The sequence below is a fragment of the Phalacrocorax aristotelis genome, chromosome Z, assembly GCF_949628215.1.
Source record: "Phalacrocorax aristotelis chromosome Z, bGulAri2.1, whole genome shotgun sequence".
NCBI lineage: Eukaryota > Metazoa > Chordata > Aves > Suliformes > Phalacrocoracidae > Phalacrocorax > Phalacrocorax aristotelis.
This window is the reverse complement of record NC_134311.1, coordinates 45,992,739-46,010,644: the sequence shown is the minus strand read 5'-3', so window position 1 is coordinate 46,010,644 and position 17,906 is coordinate 45,992,739. Positions and strand designations below refer to the sequence as shown.

The 17,906-nt window shown below is 35.5% G+C and overlaps 1 protein-coding gene across 10 annotated transcripts in view; it reads left to right on the top strand.

Annotated features, from left to right (window-relative positions):
• The window catches only part of CNTLN (centlein), a 198,985-nt gene that overhangs the window by 128,926 nt on the left and 52,153 nt on the right, over window positions 1-17,906 (top strand). For all 10 annotated transcript variants that reach the window (XR_012658052.1, XR_012658051.1, XR_012658053.1 and 7 more), the window contains 4 exons: window positions 1,383-1,903; window positions 3,715-3,889; window positions 6,885-6,966; window positions 7,621-7,844. Coding sequence is in view for 7 of the 10 variants with exons in the window: in XM_075079219.1 (XP_074935320.1) it covers window positions 1,383-1,903; window positions 3,715-3,889; window positions 6,885-6,966; window positions 7,621-7,844 (1,002 nt within the window). In the remaining 3 variants the exon portion in view is untranslated. The remainder of the gene's footprint in view (window positions 1-1,382; window positions 1,904-3,714; window positions 3,890-6,884; window positions 6,967-7,620; window positions 7,845-17,906) is intronic.

The window sequence follows — 17,906 nt, the reverse complement described above, 5'->3', positions numbered from 1 at the left end:
CTATGAATTTCCATATAGGAAGGTTACAATAGACAGGTATGCATATTAAAGGTTTGCTATCAAACTCACAAATTCAGTATCAAATTCACAAATGTATAGGAAGTTTGAGCATCTCTTGCCCTAATTTACTGTATGCATTAAGAGCTGTCATTTATCTGAATCAAATATGTAGTATCCACTTTGTAAATCATTCCATAAGTTCTAAAATAATTTAAGTGCATTGGCAAAATGTCCTTGCAAAATATATAGCATTTATTAAGAAATACTATGCTTTCAATAATTTCAATGTCAAAGCAAGTTTTGACATTTCATATTGTTACAAAGTGGTGGAATTGGCCAGTATTTTACAAGGTGAGTAGCTGAAGTTGGCCGTGTGCATTTTACTATAGTTTCTTGAAAAATAGTCTTTTTACCCATGTCCAGAAAAGCACCTGGCACTTCCCCTATTGAAAGAGTGGAGAAGGAGCTTGTCTGAAACCAACGAAAAATACTTTTCCCAAATGACTAAGTGGTTATTGAGCACAAAACTCACTGGTTACTGAGCACAAAATTCACTCTGATGCCCTTTGCAAGCTTCTGGGGAAATCTCACAGACTAGATGTTCATTTTAGTATCTGCTGAAATTAAAATTGCCCCTTATGTCTGGAAATTGTGGAGTTTGGTCATAACTTTAAACAAATATTCTAGAAGAACATTGGGAATCAATTTATTGTTAATGGCATCAAATATGTGCAAACCTCAAAGGATTTTACAAAGTATATGCATTCTGTATAGGTAAAATATGCTTCTTTAAACTATATATGAGAAGCTTGTAAAGTGGCTTCATTGGAATAGGATAGATATTCCCCTTCTGTGAACAGAAGATACATTTCAACCTTCATATTCTTTAGATGCTGATCTTCTGATGTCTCTTGCTATGATTTGTTTGGGGTTTTTTGGAAGATGAAATTAATATTTAATTTGTGTGTTTACAACACTTAATAGAACTTGTTGATTTAGATAGCTAGTGCAAAATTGTCTGTATTTCAAAATAGCTTTCCATCTGAAAATGTTTTTTTAGATTCAATTAGTATGTATAACCAAATCAGTAATGAGCTCAAGATGCATCAGGAAGGTTCATTAGCATACTTAAACTTCTGTGTCACTTTGCCTGGAATTTTAACTTCTTTTACCATCTGCCCTTTGTTCAACAGCTGTATTATTGCAGCTAAAATGTTTTAATCTGCACTACGTTAGAATTATTTTTGAATTAAGGACTGTAGATTGCTTTTGTCCTTGTGGTTAATGTAATATTATTGTCATATAATAAATATATTTGAAAACAGTTTTTTCTCCTACTGGGTAGAGTGAAATATTATTAATACTAAAATTGCTTTTGTTAGGTACAACAACTAGAAAGAAAATTCAAAGCCATTGAAGGGGAATTAAAGAAACAGAAAGAAGTAAATAAAGACTTACTGAAGGAGAAAAATGATTTGAATGCATCTTTAAAAGTGCAAAAGGAAGATGCAGACAAAAGAGAAAGAGAGCTGGAAACACTACTTAAGAGGATTTGTGAAATAAAAAAAGATAAAGCAGAACTTCACTTAGTGACTGATGAGCAGGAAAAAGAAGCTGCCTCTTTGAAGAGGCAAGTGGCAGAAGCTAACAGGCTGAGAAATGAAAATGAAGATTTGCTGAGTCAAGTACAGGAGCTGAAGTGTTTGCTGGATGAAGCCAAAGCAGTGGCAACCTGTGGGCAATGTAATTGCAAAATAACAGGCACCAAGGTTAAATTAAAAACAGCCAAGAAAAAGAGCTCTTTGGGACATCATGGTGCTTTTCTCAAACAGTCCATCAAGGTTATGAGTAATGTATTTGAGAACTGCAGTAAGGACGGCTGGGAGGATATGAGCGAAAGCAGGTACGGCTCTCATTAACTTAGCCCTGTAGAGGGGACACTGTGCATATGTAAAGCACTAGCAAATGGAGATTGAATTTCAACTACTGTTGATTTGGTATTCAAAAAAAATACTGTCAGATCCTTTGAAATATCTTGGGAGGTCTTGTTCTGAGCTTATTGACTGAAATTTGCATGCAAAATTAGCCACAACTGCATGAGTATTTGAATAGGTGCCAGGAAACCCAAAAGAAGGCAATGCTTGATTTCTTCCAGTGATGCTATTTTCGTGCAGTCATGAGGCTTGAAATTGACAGTTTGGCAGGTTGATTTAATTTGCTGGCCCTTTGCATATTCACCACTGACAGCTAAGGATTCCCAGGCAAGCCTACTAAGTCAGTTTAGTTATCTTGTGACATGCCGACCCGGGAGGAGAAACATTTTTTCCCCTTAATTTAGTTAGATAAATTTTGAATGACCCATTTCAGCTTGCTAGCAGATGTCTACAAGCTGTTTAACATCCTTTAAATTAAGAACCATCCACAATAATTATTTCATGTATGTTTTATGCGTAGTCATTGTACTAACTTTAATTGAATGATGGTTAAAAAACAGTTCTTTAAAGGTAATTGTTACTGCATAGAGTCCCAGTCTTGAGTCACAAGGCCCTTGGCAAACTGCACTAGCAAGCTTCATAAATGTATAGAATTTTGCTTCTGCTTCTATTTTTCCACACATACTTGAGGAGGCAGCAGTAAGCCACTAGATAAATGGGTATCACAGCTTGTCCTTCAATATTTTGTCCTAAGAGGTATGTAAAGAAATTTCTCAAGCCTGTATTTACCCAAAATATACAGAAGGTGAAGTGAAGAGAATGGAATTGTCTTCATAGGCTTAATGTTAGGTTTTTGTGTCATATGGAGCAAGTCAACAGTGGCAAATGAAGCCCTCCTGCTGCTTCTCCCCATGCTAAACAGGGGGCTCCTGAAGAGGTATCTTGAGAGAGAAAACAAATTAAGAACCAAGTAATTTGTCAGTTGCTATCATTAATGTAAAGCTTGTTTGTTTTTCTGTCTAATTTAATTTTGCAGATCAGATTTTACAGAAAACACGTTTTTCTGTTGCAATTAGTGAGCTTTTTATTTAATTTGCTATGTTTTCCTTTTAAGAACAAAATTGAGCAAACAAAATTGAGTGCAAGTTTAAGGAAAATTTTGAATGAATTTTTGAAATAAAGGTTCAGGTCCAGTTTCTCTGCATGGCAGGCAATTTCAGTAGAAGGACCCCCAAACTTACAGAATTTAAAAGCACTCCAAAGGGGTGCTAGGCAGAGATTTCCCTCAAGTGTGATTTCTGAGTTTGTCTCAGTCAGCACTACAAATGAAGTTCAATTGAAATGAAATGTTATTGAGCGAAATATTGTGTGTTTGTTTGTTTTGTTATCAAATGTAAAAAATGAAGGGAAGTAGAAACGTAGTATATCTTTGGGAGCATTCATAGACTAGAAGTACTATCAAGAAGTTTTTAATGTACGTCTCTTTTGTAGACTGTAGCAAAAGCTGTCCTTTAAGAAGCAGATAAAGTCTCAGATGTCTGTTCATTGTAGAACAAGATTCCATTTGACATAGTAGAACCTGATAAGAAAATTTCAGAGATTTCTTATTTATTGTATTTGTAAACATCTGTTGAATCAGTCAACCTAGTACTGTTTGGATTTTATATTTGTTCCTCTTCTTTCTTGCATATGTAATTTTCAAGGTACTCAAGTGTTGGCTTTTTGGAACTTTTAATGTTCAGCTTTACTGTGTTTTGTTTTTCTGAATGTGCTGTTTTAGTGACTCTGAAATACCAACTTCTGAAAGTTTGGAAACAGTGATTATGAAGACAGTGCAAAACATTGATCCACTGCCAGAGAGATGTAAACAACAGGGAAAAAGGCAAACAGAAGATAGTCAAAAGCCCTGCAACATTGTTTGTTTAGAAGGCAAAACCCAGCAGTTTAATAAAAAGGTATATAATAGAACTTGTTTTGTTCTCCTGTGCAGAGTGTTGAAGTTTAATAGTTAGTATTATCACTGCTGTTCCCCTCTTAATTAATTTGACTCTTGTTGTAAACTGAAAAGAAAATCTGCTTCCAGGTATTCAGTGGGTAGTTTAATTATCATTTAGAATATTTGCTGAACAGTTAGTGTGCAGAAGTACTTGGAGGGGGTGTCAGGAGTGCAAAAGCTGAATGTAAAGCTGCTGTAAGCTTGTCCTGCTATCTCACAGTCCAGACAAAGAATGATGCAGACATTCCATTGAACTCCTTCTTAGTCAGAAAAGTCGTACAGAACAGGGTGACCTAACCCATAACAAAGAAACAGCAACATCCCCTCCTCCCATCTAGCAAAATGTGTGGTGTGCTGACTAATCAAGCATGAACACCTCTAAGTTTGTTTGGTGTGCACAGAAAGAGTTGGCTCCATCTTAGAAGGATGCTTTTGGCTCTATCTCTGTCCAGGAGATTCTGTCTAGAGAAAAGTGGACTTTTAGCTTCTTCCTAGCCTATTTACATTCATTGTCTGGGATTTGAACCCCTTGTCTCATTCCTAACATCTATATGCTGTTTCCTCACAGAAGAGGGCCAGCTAGTTGTTTCCCAGGTCTTTAGAGGCTCCATACAATCTGTAACAGATGACTCACTTTTGGACTTTTGAACAATGTCTAATACTTTTTCCCTCCTGTGTTTGTCCAAATAAGTCACTTCATGGAATTCAAAATGCAAGCAGATATTGTTGTTTCTTAGTTCGAGAAAGAGAATACTGAAACACTGAACAACTTGCTGATGTTAGAAAACTAGTTTAAAATTCTGTTATGTGTGGTGATATAATAAACAGTTTGAAAACAGTATATTTTCTTAGTCTCCAAAACATTAAAGCAAATACCAACTCTCTTGTTACATATTCCTGGTTGTGTGTTTCCATCAAAAGATCTATTTTTCTGGCAGAAAAGCTGAAAAAAAAGGAAATTCTTCTGCAAACATCTGTTGGTATAGAATACACAGTATGAGCAGGTGCACATGATATATGTGAAAATCTGACAGTGTGCGCTACTCTTGTTATCTCGTGCTGCTCTTAAGTGAGGATATACAAGGCAGGGAATCCAGGAGACTCTGGTCTCTCTTGCTTGGTAGTGTAGACACAGCCAGTACCTCTCCTGATCTCCTATGTTGCATTTGCTGTCTGTTCCTGTTGGAAAAGACAAACAGATATATTCTGATACATATATGTAACAGACTGGTGGACTTGGAGCATACACAGGAAGCATCTCAAGAGCCCCAAGCAGGTAACTATGAGAAGCACCTGAAAACATGGTTTATGAGTACAGAAGACAGCACTGCAAAAAGGTTTAATATTGACAATTGGGAGCACCAATTTTAAAAGAAATCTTAAATTCTTCCTGAGGATTTAAGCACACTCTAGCTGCATCGTGCTAGTCTCGTATAAATCGAGGCTGGAGAAACCTCTCAAGTCCTGAGCTATGCCTGGGGTTGGAGATGAGATCATATATGACACAAGGTCTTTCTCAGTTTTGCTCCATGTGGTGTAAATCTGAAATACCCTGTGTGGTATCAGAAGAGTTATTGAGATTCTCTTACAACTGATACATTTATCAGACCTGTGGCCTGAAGTGGAGATCTCCATCTTTCCACTGCAGGCATGGATCGTTGGCTTATTATCTGCTGAGAGCTCAGCTCCCTGTAACATATAATCACCATTTCAGACTAGCATCGGTCATCCAACTACATGTCTTCAGTGTTTGTAGTATCCTCTGGTCATACAGATAGGGACTTAGTACTGTTTTTCATTGTTGTCTTTGAGACATGGAATAAAATAATTAAGAGACGACTTGAAGGAGGCAGACCTACAAGAGCTTGACCTTTGTTTTCCTTTGCTTTGGTTTTGGTCTGAAAAGTTGGCAGTTAAATTTCTTTGTTTCTATCATATCCTATTCTGTGTCCTTCAAACTGTTTGGTGACTGTACAACTCTAGAATTCATGGCTAAGCTATCCTACAATTTCAGTAATTTGTTCAGTGCTGTTAATAGATAATCCATTGCTGTTTACTCTTTTAAATTTGATTAACAGCTGTTTTAGTTATGAATATTTCCAGAAATATGTTGCATGATATCACATAGAAATTGCAAACGGAAGAAATTGGATAAACGTTGCAGAATTCCAGAATAAAAGTGTTTTGACATACACTGAGCATTTAAGAGCCAGATTTTGGAGTAAGTCATGCTCTGGCCACTTTCATTTTACATATTGCAAGCAGCATTCTTCTTCAGCCTCTTGCTTCTGTCATTGAACATTTGATAGGTTCTGGAAATAGCTGATATTTCAAATCAGATCTTTAAAAGGCATGCAGCTGGGTTTTGTTAAACCCTTTGCAAACACAGGGATTGTATTTGCATGTTCATATATATTCATGCATCTTCCAGTTACAGCTCAGTGTCTAATCGGATCTTCCTCCTTTTGAACTAGTAAAACCGCTATTCCCTTTTATATTTATTTGTTTGTTTGTTTGTATTTTTAATATATATTTATTTATATAAATATATTTATATATTTATTATTATATTTGCTTAAATATAATGAAAAATAGGATACTGTAGGCTTTTAAGTAATACACACAATCTTATTTCCCTAGAAGTAAATTCATAGCTCATCTAAAAAAATAATGTAGACATTGACAGACACTTAATTTTTTCTCTGGGATTCTTTGGAAAGGGGTATAGCTTCCTATACCTTTGTTGTTTCTTCTGCATTTTATGGGAAAGACAGAAATTTGTACTCATTGGTGGCTGATGTTGTAAGACTGAATTTCAAATTAAAATTCATTAGATTTTGTGTATTATTTCAAGGAATTTTGTTGTTTCAATTCAAACTGGAAAACCTTGGAGTATTGGGGTTGGTGTGCCATAATGAAGAGCTGCTGTCTTTGTGATTCTGTTTTTCATTTAGGGCCATTCACAGAATAAATTACATTCCAAGAAGAGAAGGATCTGCTGTCCCATAACATCTTATCCATCAGTTCTAAGCAAAGGTAGGAATATCATATATTTTTGGCAACATCATGAGTAATATTGTCAAAGCATTTCCAAATATATTCCAAATTCCAAAATCTCTTCTATAGTCCACAAACCCACTTATATGCTGTTGCAGAATTTGCTTGTTTATAATTTGCATGACTATATTTTCAAAGAGTTAGCTTATTATTTTAAAGTGAAATTGTTGTATAAAAAGTGACTGACAAACAGCATCTTTTGCACAGTTAAAATATACTCTATTTTTACTAAGTCCCACCTATTGAATCTACTGACTAAACTATGGCCTTTCACTACATTTTGTTCTTGTTTCCCCTTGTAGCCAACACAGCCAATGAAAAAATTAACTGTACTTTGGCTTAGACCTTAAAAAAAAATAATCAGTTAACAAGACCCTGAAGCCTTTATTTCTGGTAATACCAATTAGAAACTTGAGCCACATTTAACTTCCAAGTCCTTGTTGAGTTTGCAGTGTTGGCACTTCAGAAAAAGGACAACCAGAGCACTTACAGGTTAACTGAATTAATTTACCAGTTTACTTACTGAGAAATATTTTAGAAGCTAGAAGCTAGAACACTCTTTTGAAAGAAAAATCAGCAATTGCCTTATTTGTGATGATCTGTCAGTTTAGTAACATGACATTTTATGTTTAGTGAACAGAACAAAAAGGAGAAATATCATTGTCCAGAAACCAGGCTACTCTGTTACTCTACTGCAGGAAAGAATTAAGTCATTGCAGCAGCAGATAGCTGTTTTACAGAATGAAAAAAAGAAAGCAGTGTCTTCTGTGAAGGGATTTAAAGAAACCAATGAAAAACTAACAAGTCAGCTGCATCTGGCTGATCAGAGACTTCAAACTAGTAAACTGACCATAGAGGTAAAGTACTTTTCATTATGGTGTTTAACAATGTTCAGCTTAGTTCTGTTGTAATTCTGTGAATTTTTGATAACATTGATTTTTGTCTCTTAACTTCTTATGAGAAAAATCATGAAATGCTAGCATGCTTTATATGAGATTATGAATCAGTTATTATGTATAAATGTTGTTGAGACCTGATTTACTATTGTGTGAACCCAATTCATTAATCCTTCTGAAAAAGAAGTGGTCTTCATGCTGGCATTTTACCTGCATTAATATGGGTGAGGGAAGTTTCACTTTTAGATTTGGTCTGCAAACTTACCGGAGAATCTGGTCAATTCACAAGAACTAGCGTTCCTCTGTGAAGAAAGAACAGGCACTTCTGGAGAAACCAACTGTTTCCATACACCTGGAGTGGGGTTCTCAAGGCAACTGGAGTTTTCCTTCAAAGGGTGCTCATATCAGTTCCATATCTATTTAATCCCTGTTTACCCTGTCAAGGTGGAAAGATAGAGAACAAGATTTATGAAAAGAGAGACTAGTAAACTATTTGGTTAACAGTCCCAAAGATGCCAGCTTTCTTCCCTACTTCAGCCTTCATTCCTAGTTAATTCTTTCCCATACTATTACTCCTTTCAGGTTTTCCCCATTCTCATTTATGTATATGTATTTTGTGTTAATCTATATGCAGCTCCTCAGTTGGAATTCTTTTCTATTCATAATGTAGTGATTGGCCTGCCCTTTATAGAGCTGAATCAACAAACACTTTTGCAGTAATTGTCTCCTGTTGGTCACACACACATCCTGCTTCCAGAATTATAGTGCTACAACAGATGGACTTGCTGGAAGGAGGCAGACATTAAAAAAGAAATCAAATCCCCTCCCCCTCAAATTTCACTGCATTTCTGTCTTTGCACAGAAGGCAGAAGCAGTATCAGGAGCAGCACTTTTCACTTTCTTAGGGCTGGGGAACTGCTAATTTCTAGAGGAGGGAAAACCTAATTTCTGTTACTCATTTTGCATAACTATATATGTGTAATGAATTGTTCAAAAACAGTTTCCAAGGTCATTGGAACCAATGGAGATCTGCCTGTCTCACAAACAGTATCATAATGGAAAGTTTCGTGGACAGTATAAACTTCACAGAGAGTTATACATGTAATTTAGGTAAAATATTCTGCTTGCTCAGGAAAGCTTATAATTTGCCTTCCTAGAAGACTACACCTTAGGTGTCCATAGAAGATCAATGTGAGAAATAAAATATAAAAAGCCATTATCAGGAAACTGTTAAAAAAAAAAGGCAAAATTTGTGTCAAGATAAGTGCTGCTGTAATGTAAAAGACAGACTAAAAGTGAAATAGCAAGGTATTAAAACCAAACGAGTTTTCTTTCACTCAGTTTTTCTGGAAAGTTTTTTTTTTTTTAAATGGTCACTGGTCTGTTTAAAGGGTGGTGCATTCTAAGCAAAAATAAATAAATAGTGTTGCAAGTACTCAAGGAAAAATCTTTATTAGGCATGCACATTTTTTCCTTCTCAGCAACCAATTCAAATTCCCTTTCTTACAACTAATTACTCTTCAGGTGCCATACTAGTGCTACCAAGTGGGAAATTTAAAGCAGAGGCTTGGGCTACTTGCCAAGTGAAAATTAAGGAGGTAAAGAAGCTACACAGTCACTGCAGGATACATGCATGTTTTAGAGAGGGAACCATGATTCAGACAGATCAAACGGTTGTGAAGCACACATTTATGTGGGGTTTTTGTAGGTTTTTTTTTTTTGTAATACATACTGTCTAGAAGTGAAGTTTTTCAAATTACGTTTTTTAAAAATATTTTTTTCAGTTGCAAGAACACTGTTGTCATTGTTTCTTCTCAATGCTTCTGTTACTTGAGATTTTAGAATTTTCTTGCATAGGTAGAAGGTAAAAAGAAGCTAACAAACAATGAAAGACTAAAAGATTGAGACTATCTCTGGATTTAGGGAGACTTAAACACTTCAAGAGTGTCAAAATTACTAATATCCAAACATGAGCTTCCACATGGAATCATAAAGTTCTGAATAATCTTATATTAACAGTGAACTTGTGATGCTAGGCTAAGGTAAGTGTAGCATTCTAGTGACTGTGAAGATTAACATAATGGCTTGGACAAGATGCCATGTTGCCTAAATTTAGCTAAGAAAATAAATCCGTTAGCAGACAAGGGCAGATGTTTGTGCAGTCAGTTTGTTATAATCCCCAAGGAATCTAGTGCTAGAAGATCAACTCTGGATTTAAGATTTAAATGTTCCAGATGTTCATTTTGAGACAGGTTTTACAGTTCATACAAACTAAGGACTGTCTGGCATCTGCTGATTTACAGAATGTATGTACATGCATGTTTTTTTGTATTTTTCTTGAAGATCCACACAGACATGTATGTATGTATGTATATATTTGTCTGTCTGCTTGTAGGAGTTCCAAATGCTGGATTCAAGTGGGGTTTTTTGTTTGGTTTTCTAAAACCTTTGAAATAATGTAGATTTCTTGCTTTGTTTTGTTTCTGCAAAAGCAATTCTTTGCATATTTCTGCAAAAATTACTGTAAAGTGACTGCACATGTGAGAATCAAAGCTTGCGTTCTCCAAGGATTCATGTCAACACTGAATCAAGACTGTCTGTACAGAAGTACAGTAGTTACATTTTGCTATCAGTGTATAGACATCACAGCTGGAGCTGATACTTAATGTAGAAGCAAAGGGATTTAGCATTTCCTTAGTTTCTTAGAAAATTACCTGAAAGGAATTGTTGGAAAAATCCAGGAAAAATGTTTTTGTAAGATTTATTCCCCCTTCTTCTCATTTCTACCACTAAGTGACTGCTTATAAGAAGAGTGCATTTATTGCATACAGCACAGTAATTATAATTAGTTTTATGCAGTAGGTGTCATTCCTGCTGCAAAAGATCAGACAAAGTGTATTGAATAATAAATTAAAATCATAAGCGGGTTAAGTCATTAGTGCTTATCTTATTCCTATCAAGGCCACTCACAGATCCACTGCTCAAAAGTACTGTGGGATCTTTTGCATTAGTTCTCCAGTGTTTCTCAGGTGATGTCACAGGAAAAGACGCATTTCTTAATTGAATGCTGTAGGCATTTGCAAAGTGCCCATTTAAGTCTACTTTAGCTGGAATCCTGAATCTGGAAAATGGGAACAAGTCAATCAAACACTGACAGGTCCTTTGGAGAGGATAATCACTGAATCACAAAATGGTAGGGGTTGGAAGGGACCTCTGGAGATCATCTTGTCCAACCCCCCTGCTTGAGCAGGCACACCTAGAGCAAGGGGCACAGGAACGCATCCAGGCAGGTTTTGAATATTTCCAGGGAAGGAGACTCCACAACCTGTCTGGGTAGCCTGTTCCACTGCTCTGTCACCCTCATAGTAAAGAATTTTTTCCTCATATTCAGGTGGAACTTCCTGTGTTCCAACCTGTGCCCGACGCCCCTTGTCCTCTTGTTGGGCACCACTGAAGAGTCCCGGTCCCATCCTCTTGACACCCACCCTTCAGATGTTGATAAGCATTTATGACATCCCCCCCTGAGTCTTCTCTTCTCCAGGCTGAATAAACCCAGGTCTCTCAGCCTTTCCTCATAAGGGAGATGCTCCAGTTCCCTGATCATATTCATAGCTTTCTGCTGGACTTTGTCCAGTAGTTCTTTGTCTTTCTTGAACTGGGAAGCCCAGAACTGGACATAGTACTCCAGATGTGGCCTCTCAAGGGCGGAGTAGAGGGGGAGGATAACCTCCCTTGACCTGCTGGCCACACTTGTTTTAGTGCACCCCAGGATACCGTTGGCTTTGTGAAGGTTAAGTAAAGTTTTTCAGATATATACCTGCAGTTAAGTAGGAATTAATTTTTTCTGAATTGGGAAGAAATTTTTTTAAGGAGCCTCTGCACTTTTTAGCTGTAATTTAGCCTAGGGGTTTTTTTCTGATAACATTTTTAAAATCTCACAAAACTTAATTTTAGCCAATTTTCCATTTTCTTTGAATTTTAACGCAACTTTTTTCCCCTGAGCTTATACTATGCTTTTAAAATACAATTTGCTTGCCAAGATTTTGTTTACTAGTGGATTATCTGAAGCATAGTAAGGTATGACCATGAAAAGCAGAAGAGTAAAGGGATAGAGAAAGTTTTTTATTCTTTAATATTTGTTTGTGGCTTCTCTACGTATTCGCTTGACTATTTTTTACTGCCCAGTCTACCAGAGAACAGCTCAGAATCCAAAGCTGTACCTACAAATTCAGCACCATGGCTTCACTCTTCTTATGGTACCCAAATACGAGTAAACCAGCCAATTTAGCATTATTATATTACACTGAAGCAAAGAAGAAACTGATGATGAGTTTAGATGCATTGTGAATTATTGACTTCACTATTATTTACACAAAGATTTCATTTTGACTCTGGTTTTTAGGAAGGTATTTTTCACGCTTTATAGATGTAGTGTTATTTATGTAACAATTTTTGTATGTGTGTGGTTTCCTTGAAATAAATTTTAGGAATAAGCTTGAAATTATAAACTGAATATTTTTTGTAACTATCCTGCAGTAAGCTAAACCTGCTTTTGGAACTTTCTTACTTTTGTTCATTTCAGCAAATGTGTAATTGTTTTGACAGTTTTGAGGGACTTTCTACATAAAGATTGTCCAGTTAGAAATTCTCATAGACACATCCAATTGTTTTCTCCCAAAACACTTTTACATGTGTGCTGATTTTATCTTTTTGACTCCTCTTCCATGGAAATACTGCAGAGCATTTGTGCCTTTTTTATTAAATTAATAAGAGAGCTTCTGCATTCAATGGCATATTTTGTAAATTAAGTGGGTTTTTTTCCTTCTGGTGGCATGAAAAGATATTTTTCATTATGCACATTTATAATACCATACCTACAGAATATCTGAATGTTACAATTTTACAAAAAGTTCTAGAAGAATTAAAATTTGGAAGACTTTTAAGTTAAGCATAAATTGTAATTTTTACAAATAAACCATGCAATAAATTACTACTACATCAGTAGTATATGCAGGATTTCTGACTTTCAAAGATACAGAAGTACTAAAAAAAAAAGTAAAAACAGAGCTGCTGTAATGATCTCATGATTTAACAGATAAAAATAATCTGATAAGAACTAAATTTATTTCTGCTCAATAAAGTCCACTTCCATTCTTGCAAGGCACACTTTAAGTCTGGAACATCATACATGTATCTGTCTTAAAAGTGAAAAAAACAAAAGCTAAATATACCCCGTTTATCACTTTTGCCAAACTCAGTGCAAAATAATTTCTGCAACCATACACCTTTGGCACAGAGTGTAATGAAACAACTAAAGAATTCTGTGAAGCTGTTTAGGAAAGCTGTCTGTTCCCAGAAACATCAGGAGAAAGGTGATTTCTCCCCCATCTCCTTCTTTAGAAGCATTCAGATTATCCTTTCCTAACTGCTTTGAATAAAAGTAGTCTTGGTTAATTTGCAGGAACTATAATCTTTGGGCACAATATTGAAAAAGGATTAAAGACAGTTTCTCAAAAATATTTAAAAATAAAACCAACAGTTTTTCTATTCTACTTTTTCTTAAAATACAACAGAAGTGAAAAGGTAAACCAGAAAGTATAAAAGTATAATAAAGCAGGATATACTGCCTGACCTTTCCAGAGTTTGCAAATACAATCTAAGACAGCAGAGGTTCATCTAATAATTGAACTAAACTGTGTGCCAGTATAGGACCGAAGTCTTCTCAAAATTTGATTGGGCATAAATGCTATGTTCTTTTCTTCTGCGATCACACTGCCTTGAACAGTCCTCTTTATGGGCACACCAGATAATTCAAAACTCAGAACACACCCCCAGTCTATGTATTCTTGAGAGAAAGCCATTCTTCCTGGACTTACCACAGTGGTCCAGACCTGAACAATAACATTATCTGTAGGTAGGAAAGATTGTCTGTCATGTATTTCACACTTAAAATGTTAGGGAATTTAAGTTCAATTTCTGGGCTCTACCTGTAGTTTTTGAAGGCTTTGAATTGGCAGTATTGAAAATAATAGATTTTGATATGTTGTAGTTTTATTAGAGCTTTGCTGAGCCTAATGAAGTGAAAATCAGGCTGTGATGTCACACTTATAAAGGCTGGAAACAAACAGCACTCTGTGACTGTGTGAGACTGGTACTCACCTCTTTCAAGTCCTATTCCAAAATTCTGCCTGGAATGAAGCATGATCAGCTAGTTAAATGTTTGTTTGAACTTTTTGGTTACTAAATGAGGAAATCTCTATATAATTTTTCCTCGGATAAACTACAGATTCAGCATTGCTGCTGATATAAAACAGTTCTCAAATTTCTGTCTTCTACTTTGTCAGAGAAGTTGACTTGGAAATAAAATGAGGAATTGTCAATTGGCAAACATGAAAATAACTGCCCTTTTAAAATGCATCTACTTGAAATATTTATTATTTTTATAGTTTGCTGCATTGAAAACTTACAGCATCCTGAAGTCAGTTCTGTTAACAAAACTACACTGTAAAATATATTTATTGTGAAACCATGCTTTCATTACAAAACAAAAATAAAGCAAAATACCTTTTACACTTATATTGATTTCTGAAGAAAAATTACAATAGAACTGTTGAATTATTGATGAACAACAGTTGAAGTACATTGCATGTAGGAAATGAGTCTCATTCATAAATTAAAGAGAACAGTTGGCATAAACTAGAACTATGAGAGTTGTATTATATTGCTGTCAAAATGAACTAACTGAGGGATAGGTAAATTCTAGAAAAATATAAAGAAGAAAATGTGGAGACTACATGAAGTTCATATAATGTACTTACAGTCAATACGATTTACATTGCTATATCATGTAGAAATCCTAAAATGTGTACTTTTAGATTAAAAGAACGTATATCACATGGAATAACATGTTCTTGTAATGTTACAAATAAAGATAGTACACATATCTATAAACATATCCCTACTATGTAAAATTCTGTGGATAATACACAGTTTTGTCAGATAATATTTACTCACTATCAAGTCTCACAAAAAAAAAAAAAGTCAATTGATTTGGGAATAATTATTTGTTCATAGACAAGAGATTACATTTCAGCTCTGGCAGTCTGATTTTCTCATAGATTGTCATAGAAAACCGATTTGGGTTGCAGTTGGATCAGTACTCTTAGTCTGGTTCACTGGTGTGGACCATGGATTATTCATTATTATTATTCATTATTATTAACTACCAATATTAACTATGAAAGTGTTTTACTAACCACTTTACGCACATGCTTATTTCCACAGAATTCAATGATGTTTCAAGACCTGGGTATGCTGGTAAAAATAAGTTTTAATGGCTCTAGTCTTGGATATAGACCTCTCCATGGCTAGAGGTTCTTTTGTGTTTTGAACTTGCAGGGAAGGAATTACAATAGAGGATGTAGCTGCATATTTTTTTAATACTGTATGATTTAGTACTCTGATAGACCATGTAATAACACCTCTATGTACCATTCTATATAGGTGCTACTAAAGTGCGATAAATAGATGCCTTGGGTTTCTACCAGTCATAGAGCATACCTTGGAATTTTGAATTCTCTCCCCTTGTTTGCAGTTGTCTGTTTCATGATGGATTTTTACCTGTCTCTCTTTCCTTTGTTTTCTGGCCAAGGTAAAGGGTTTCTTGATTATGTTCTTATGAAAAGTTTTCAAGATTCATGAGAATTTGGGGAAATACTTTTTCATTCTCTTACATTGTGGATGTTAAGTAAGTTGATTCTCCTGTGCTCTCCTAATACATGCTTTTACTTTACTTCCCTTTCCTTTGCTTCTGTCCTAATCTGTTAAATAAATGTCCCTCATGTGAAGTTAGGGAACATAAGATTGGTGGAGCATGGTGCTCAGTATGGTTAGCAAGGTAGATGCATGTAATAGGTGAATCGGTAAGAGACAGTTTTGTTCCTTATTTGAGGAGTTGGATTTCCTAAGAGATTGAAGGAGCAGGATCATGGGACTGCAAGAACGGCTCTGACCTGAAAGTATCTACAAGTCTTATGAGCACATGCACTCATTTCTGTTGTGTGCCCCTGTGTAAAAGTGATTGCTTGTATTGAATTGTACCTAGGAAATTAAATTCCAAAAATGATCTTCATCATGATTGGTTTTACTTGGTATTTGGATTGGAGCTAAGCACTGACACATGGAACACAGTGTAGATTCAATGTCTCAATTCATGCCTTAAGGTTAAATTGGTGCATATAAGTACCGCTTAATCATTTTCACTAGCTCAGAATCTCACATACCATGAAATTAATTTTTCAGTTGATCCCTCATGTGAATGACAACATTTTTTTTCCCCCAAGATAATTGTTTACACACTACACACCTATTCTATCTGGATATACTATGAATTATATGACAGTCTTTTTGCTGTTTGGTTTAGAGGTAAAATCTTTCAATCATTTTTTAAAAATTAGTGGCAATGTAAAGAATCCAAGCCAGTGCAGGAGGTTATCTTCAGTCATTGACAGCTACTCTAAGCTTTCAATTATCCACCAGAGGCTGATTGAAAAGTATAGATCATTATGACCTCACAGCGTTTTTAATGAGGAAATCATTACAACATCATGAAAACCAATACATTTCTCAAGTTCATGTTGAGCGAGGCTGAACAGCTGTCAGCTGGGAACCAAGGACCCTGAAGAAAAATGAGAGTCCTAGTAGGTAATGAGCTGAGCATGAACTCCCATTGCCATTGTGAAAAACACTAGCGCAGTTCTTGAATGTATAAACTGGAGACTATATAATAGGAGCAGAGAGAATATGTTTTTTTTCACTTGGCATGATTTGACTCTTCCTAGAATACTCTGTGTAGCTCTAATACCCAGAATCCAAGAAAGAGACTGATGGAAGTGAAAAGCATGTGAAGAAGACTTATGAGAAGGATTAGAAAATATACCATTCCAGAGGACAAGTTGAGGTTTACAGAGAAGAGATTAAAAGGTAACTCAAGTTTAAATATCTAAGAAGAATAAATTTGCTTGTAGAGTCTTTAGTCTAGCAGAGGAAGATTGGAAGAAATATTCAAGGATGCAGAACTGAAACAATATAAAATCATATCAGATGTGAAGTCTGTAATTTTTATGTGACTGTAATTGACCATGGACAATTGGAATCAGAGTACTGCAGTGATATTGGACAATTAATCTAAAAAGGAAGAATTAGAGAGAAATCAACTGCTTGTGGTTAGCAGTGGGCAGAGTCTTCCCGAAGGAAAAAAAATGTCAAAAAGAGACAGGAAGAGAGATTATATGTTTAGTGACGTGAGCAGAATTCGTGAAAAGTGCAAACAGGAAGGTATGTTCTCAACTCAGTAATGCTGTTCATTTATCTGAAGAACTGATGGAGGAAATGGATGTACTTCATTAGAGCAGAGCCAGGAAACAGTATTTTTGTGATGAAACCCAGAACGCATTTAATAGTGCTGTGGAGAAGTGATGTAAACATGGATGATAAATTTAAGAAAAGTCTAACCAGTATTTTATAAGGGTCTAACTGAAGACAAGGAGGAGTGTTGTAATGATGTTATAAAGAGGAGAAGTTCTGAGGCAGAGGAAGAAGCCATCACCACTCAAGACAGAAATATAGAGTCATGGCACAGGGAAAATGGATAATGAGACAACGGAGTAACCTAAAGGAAATGAATGTTCCACAGTATGCAACAGGAACATTAAAAGAGAATTAGTCTTTAGCAGAAGAAGTGCAAAGAGAAGGAAGAATAGCTTTTCTGGTGTGATGTACACAGAATTTAGGATTACATTGGTCTGGTACAGCTCTTTAGAGTTGCTGATTGCAGAGCTGAGAGAAGACTAAAGCTCTTTAATTGAGGTGCATAGCTTGATAAGGAAAACTCAGAAAAGATTAATAACTATTTTTTAATATTTCTTTCATATTCTTTTGTCTCCCTGTAGGGCTGAGCGTAAAAAAACCACCTTTTTAGTGAGGTAGTAGTGAAATATTTAAAGGAGAAAGCTTTTAATTTTA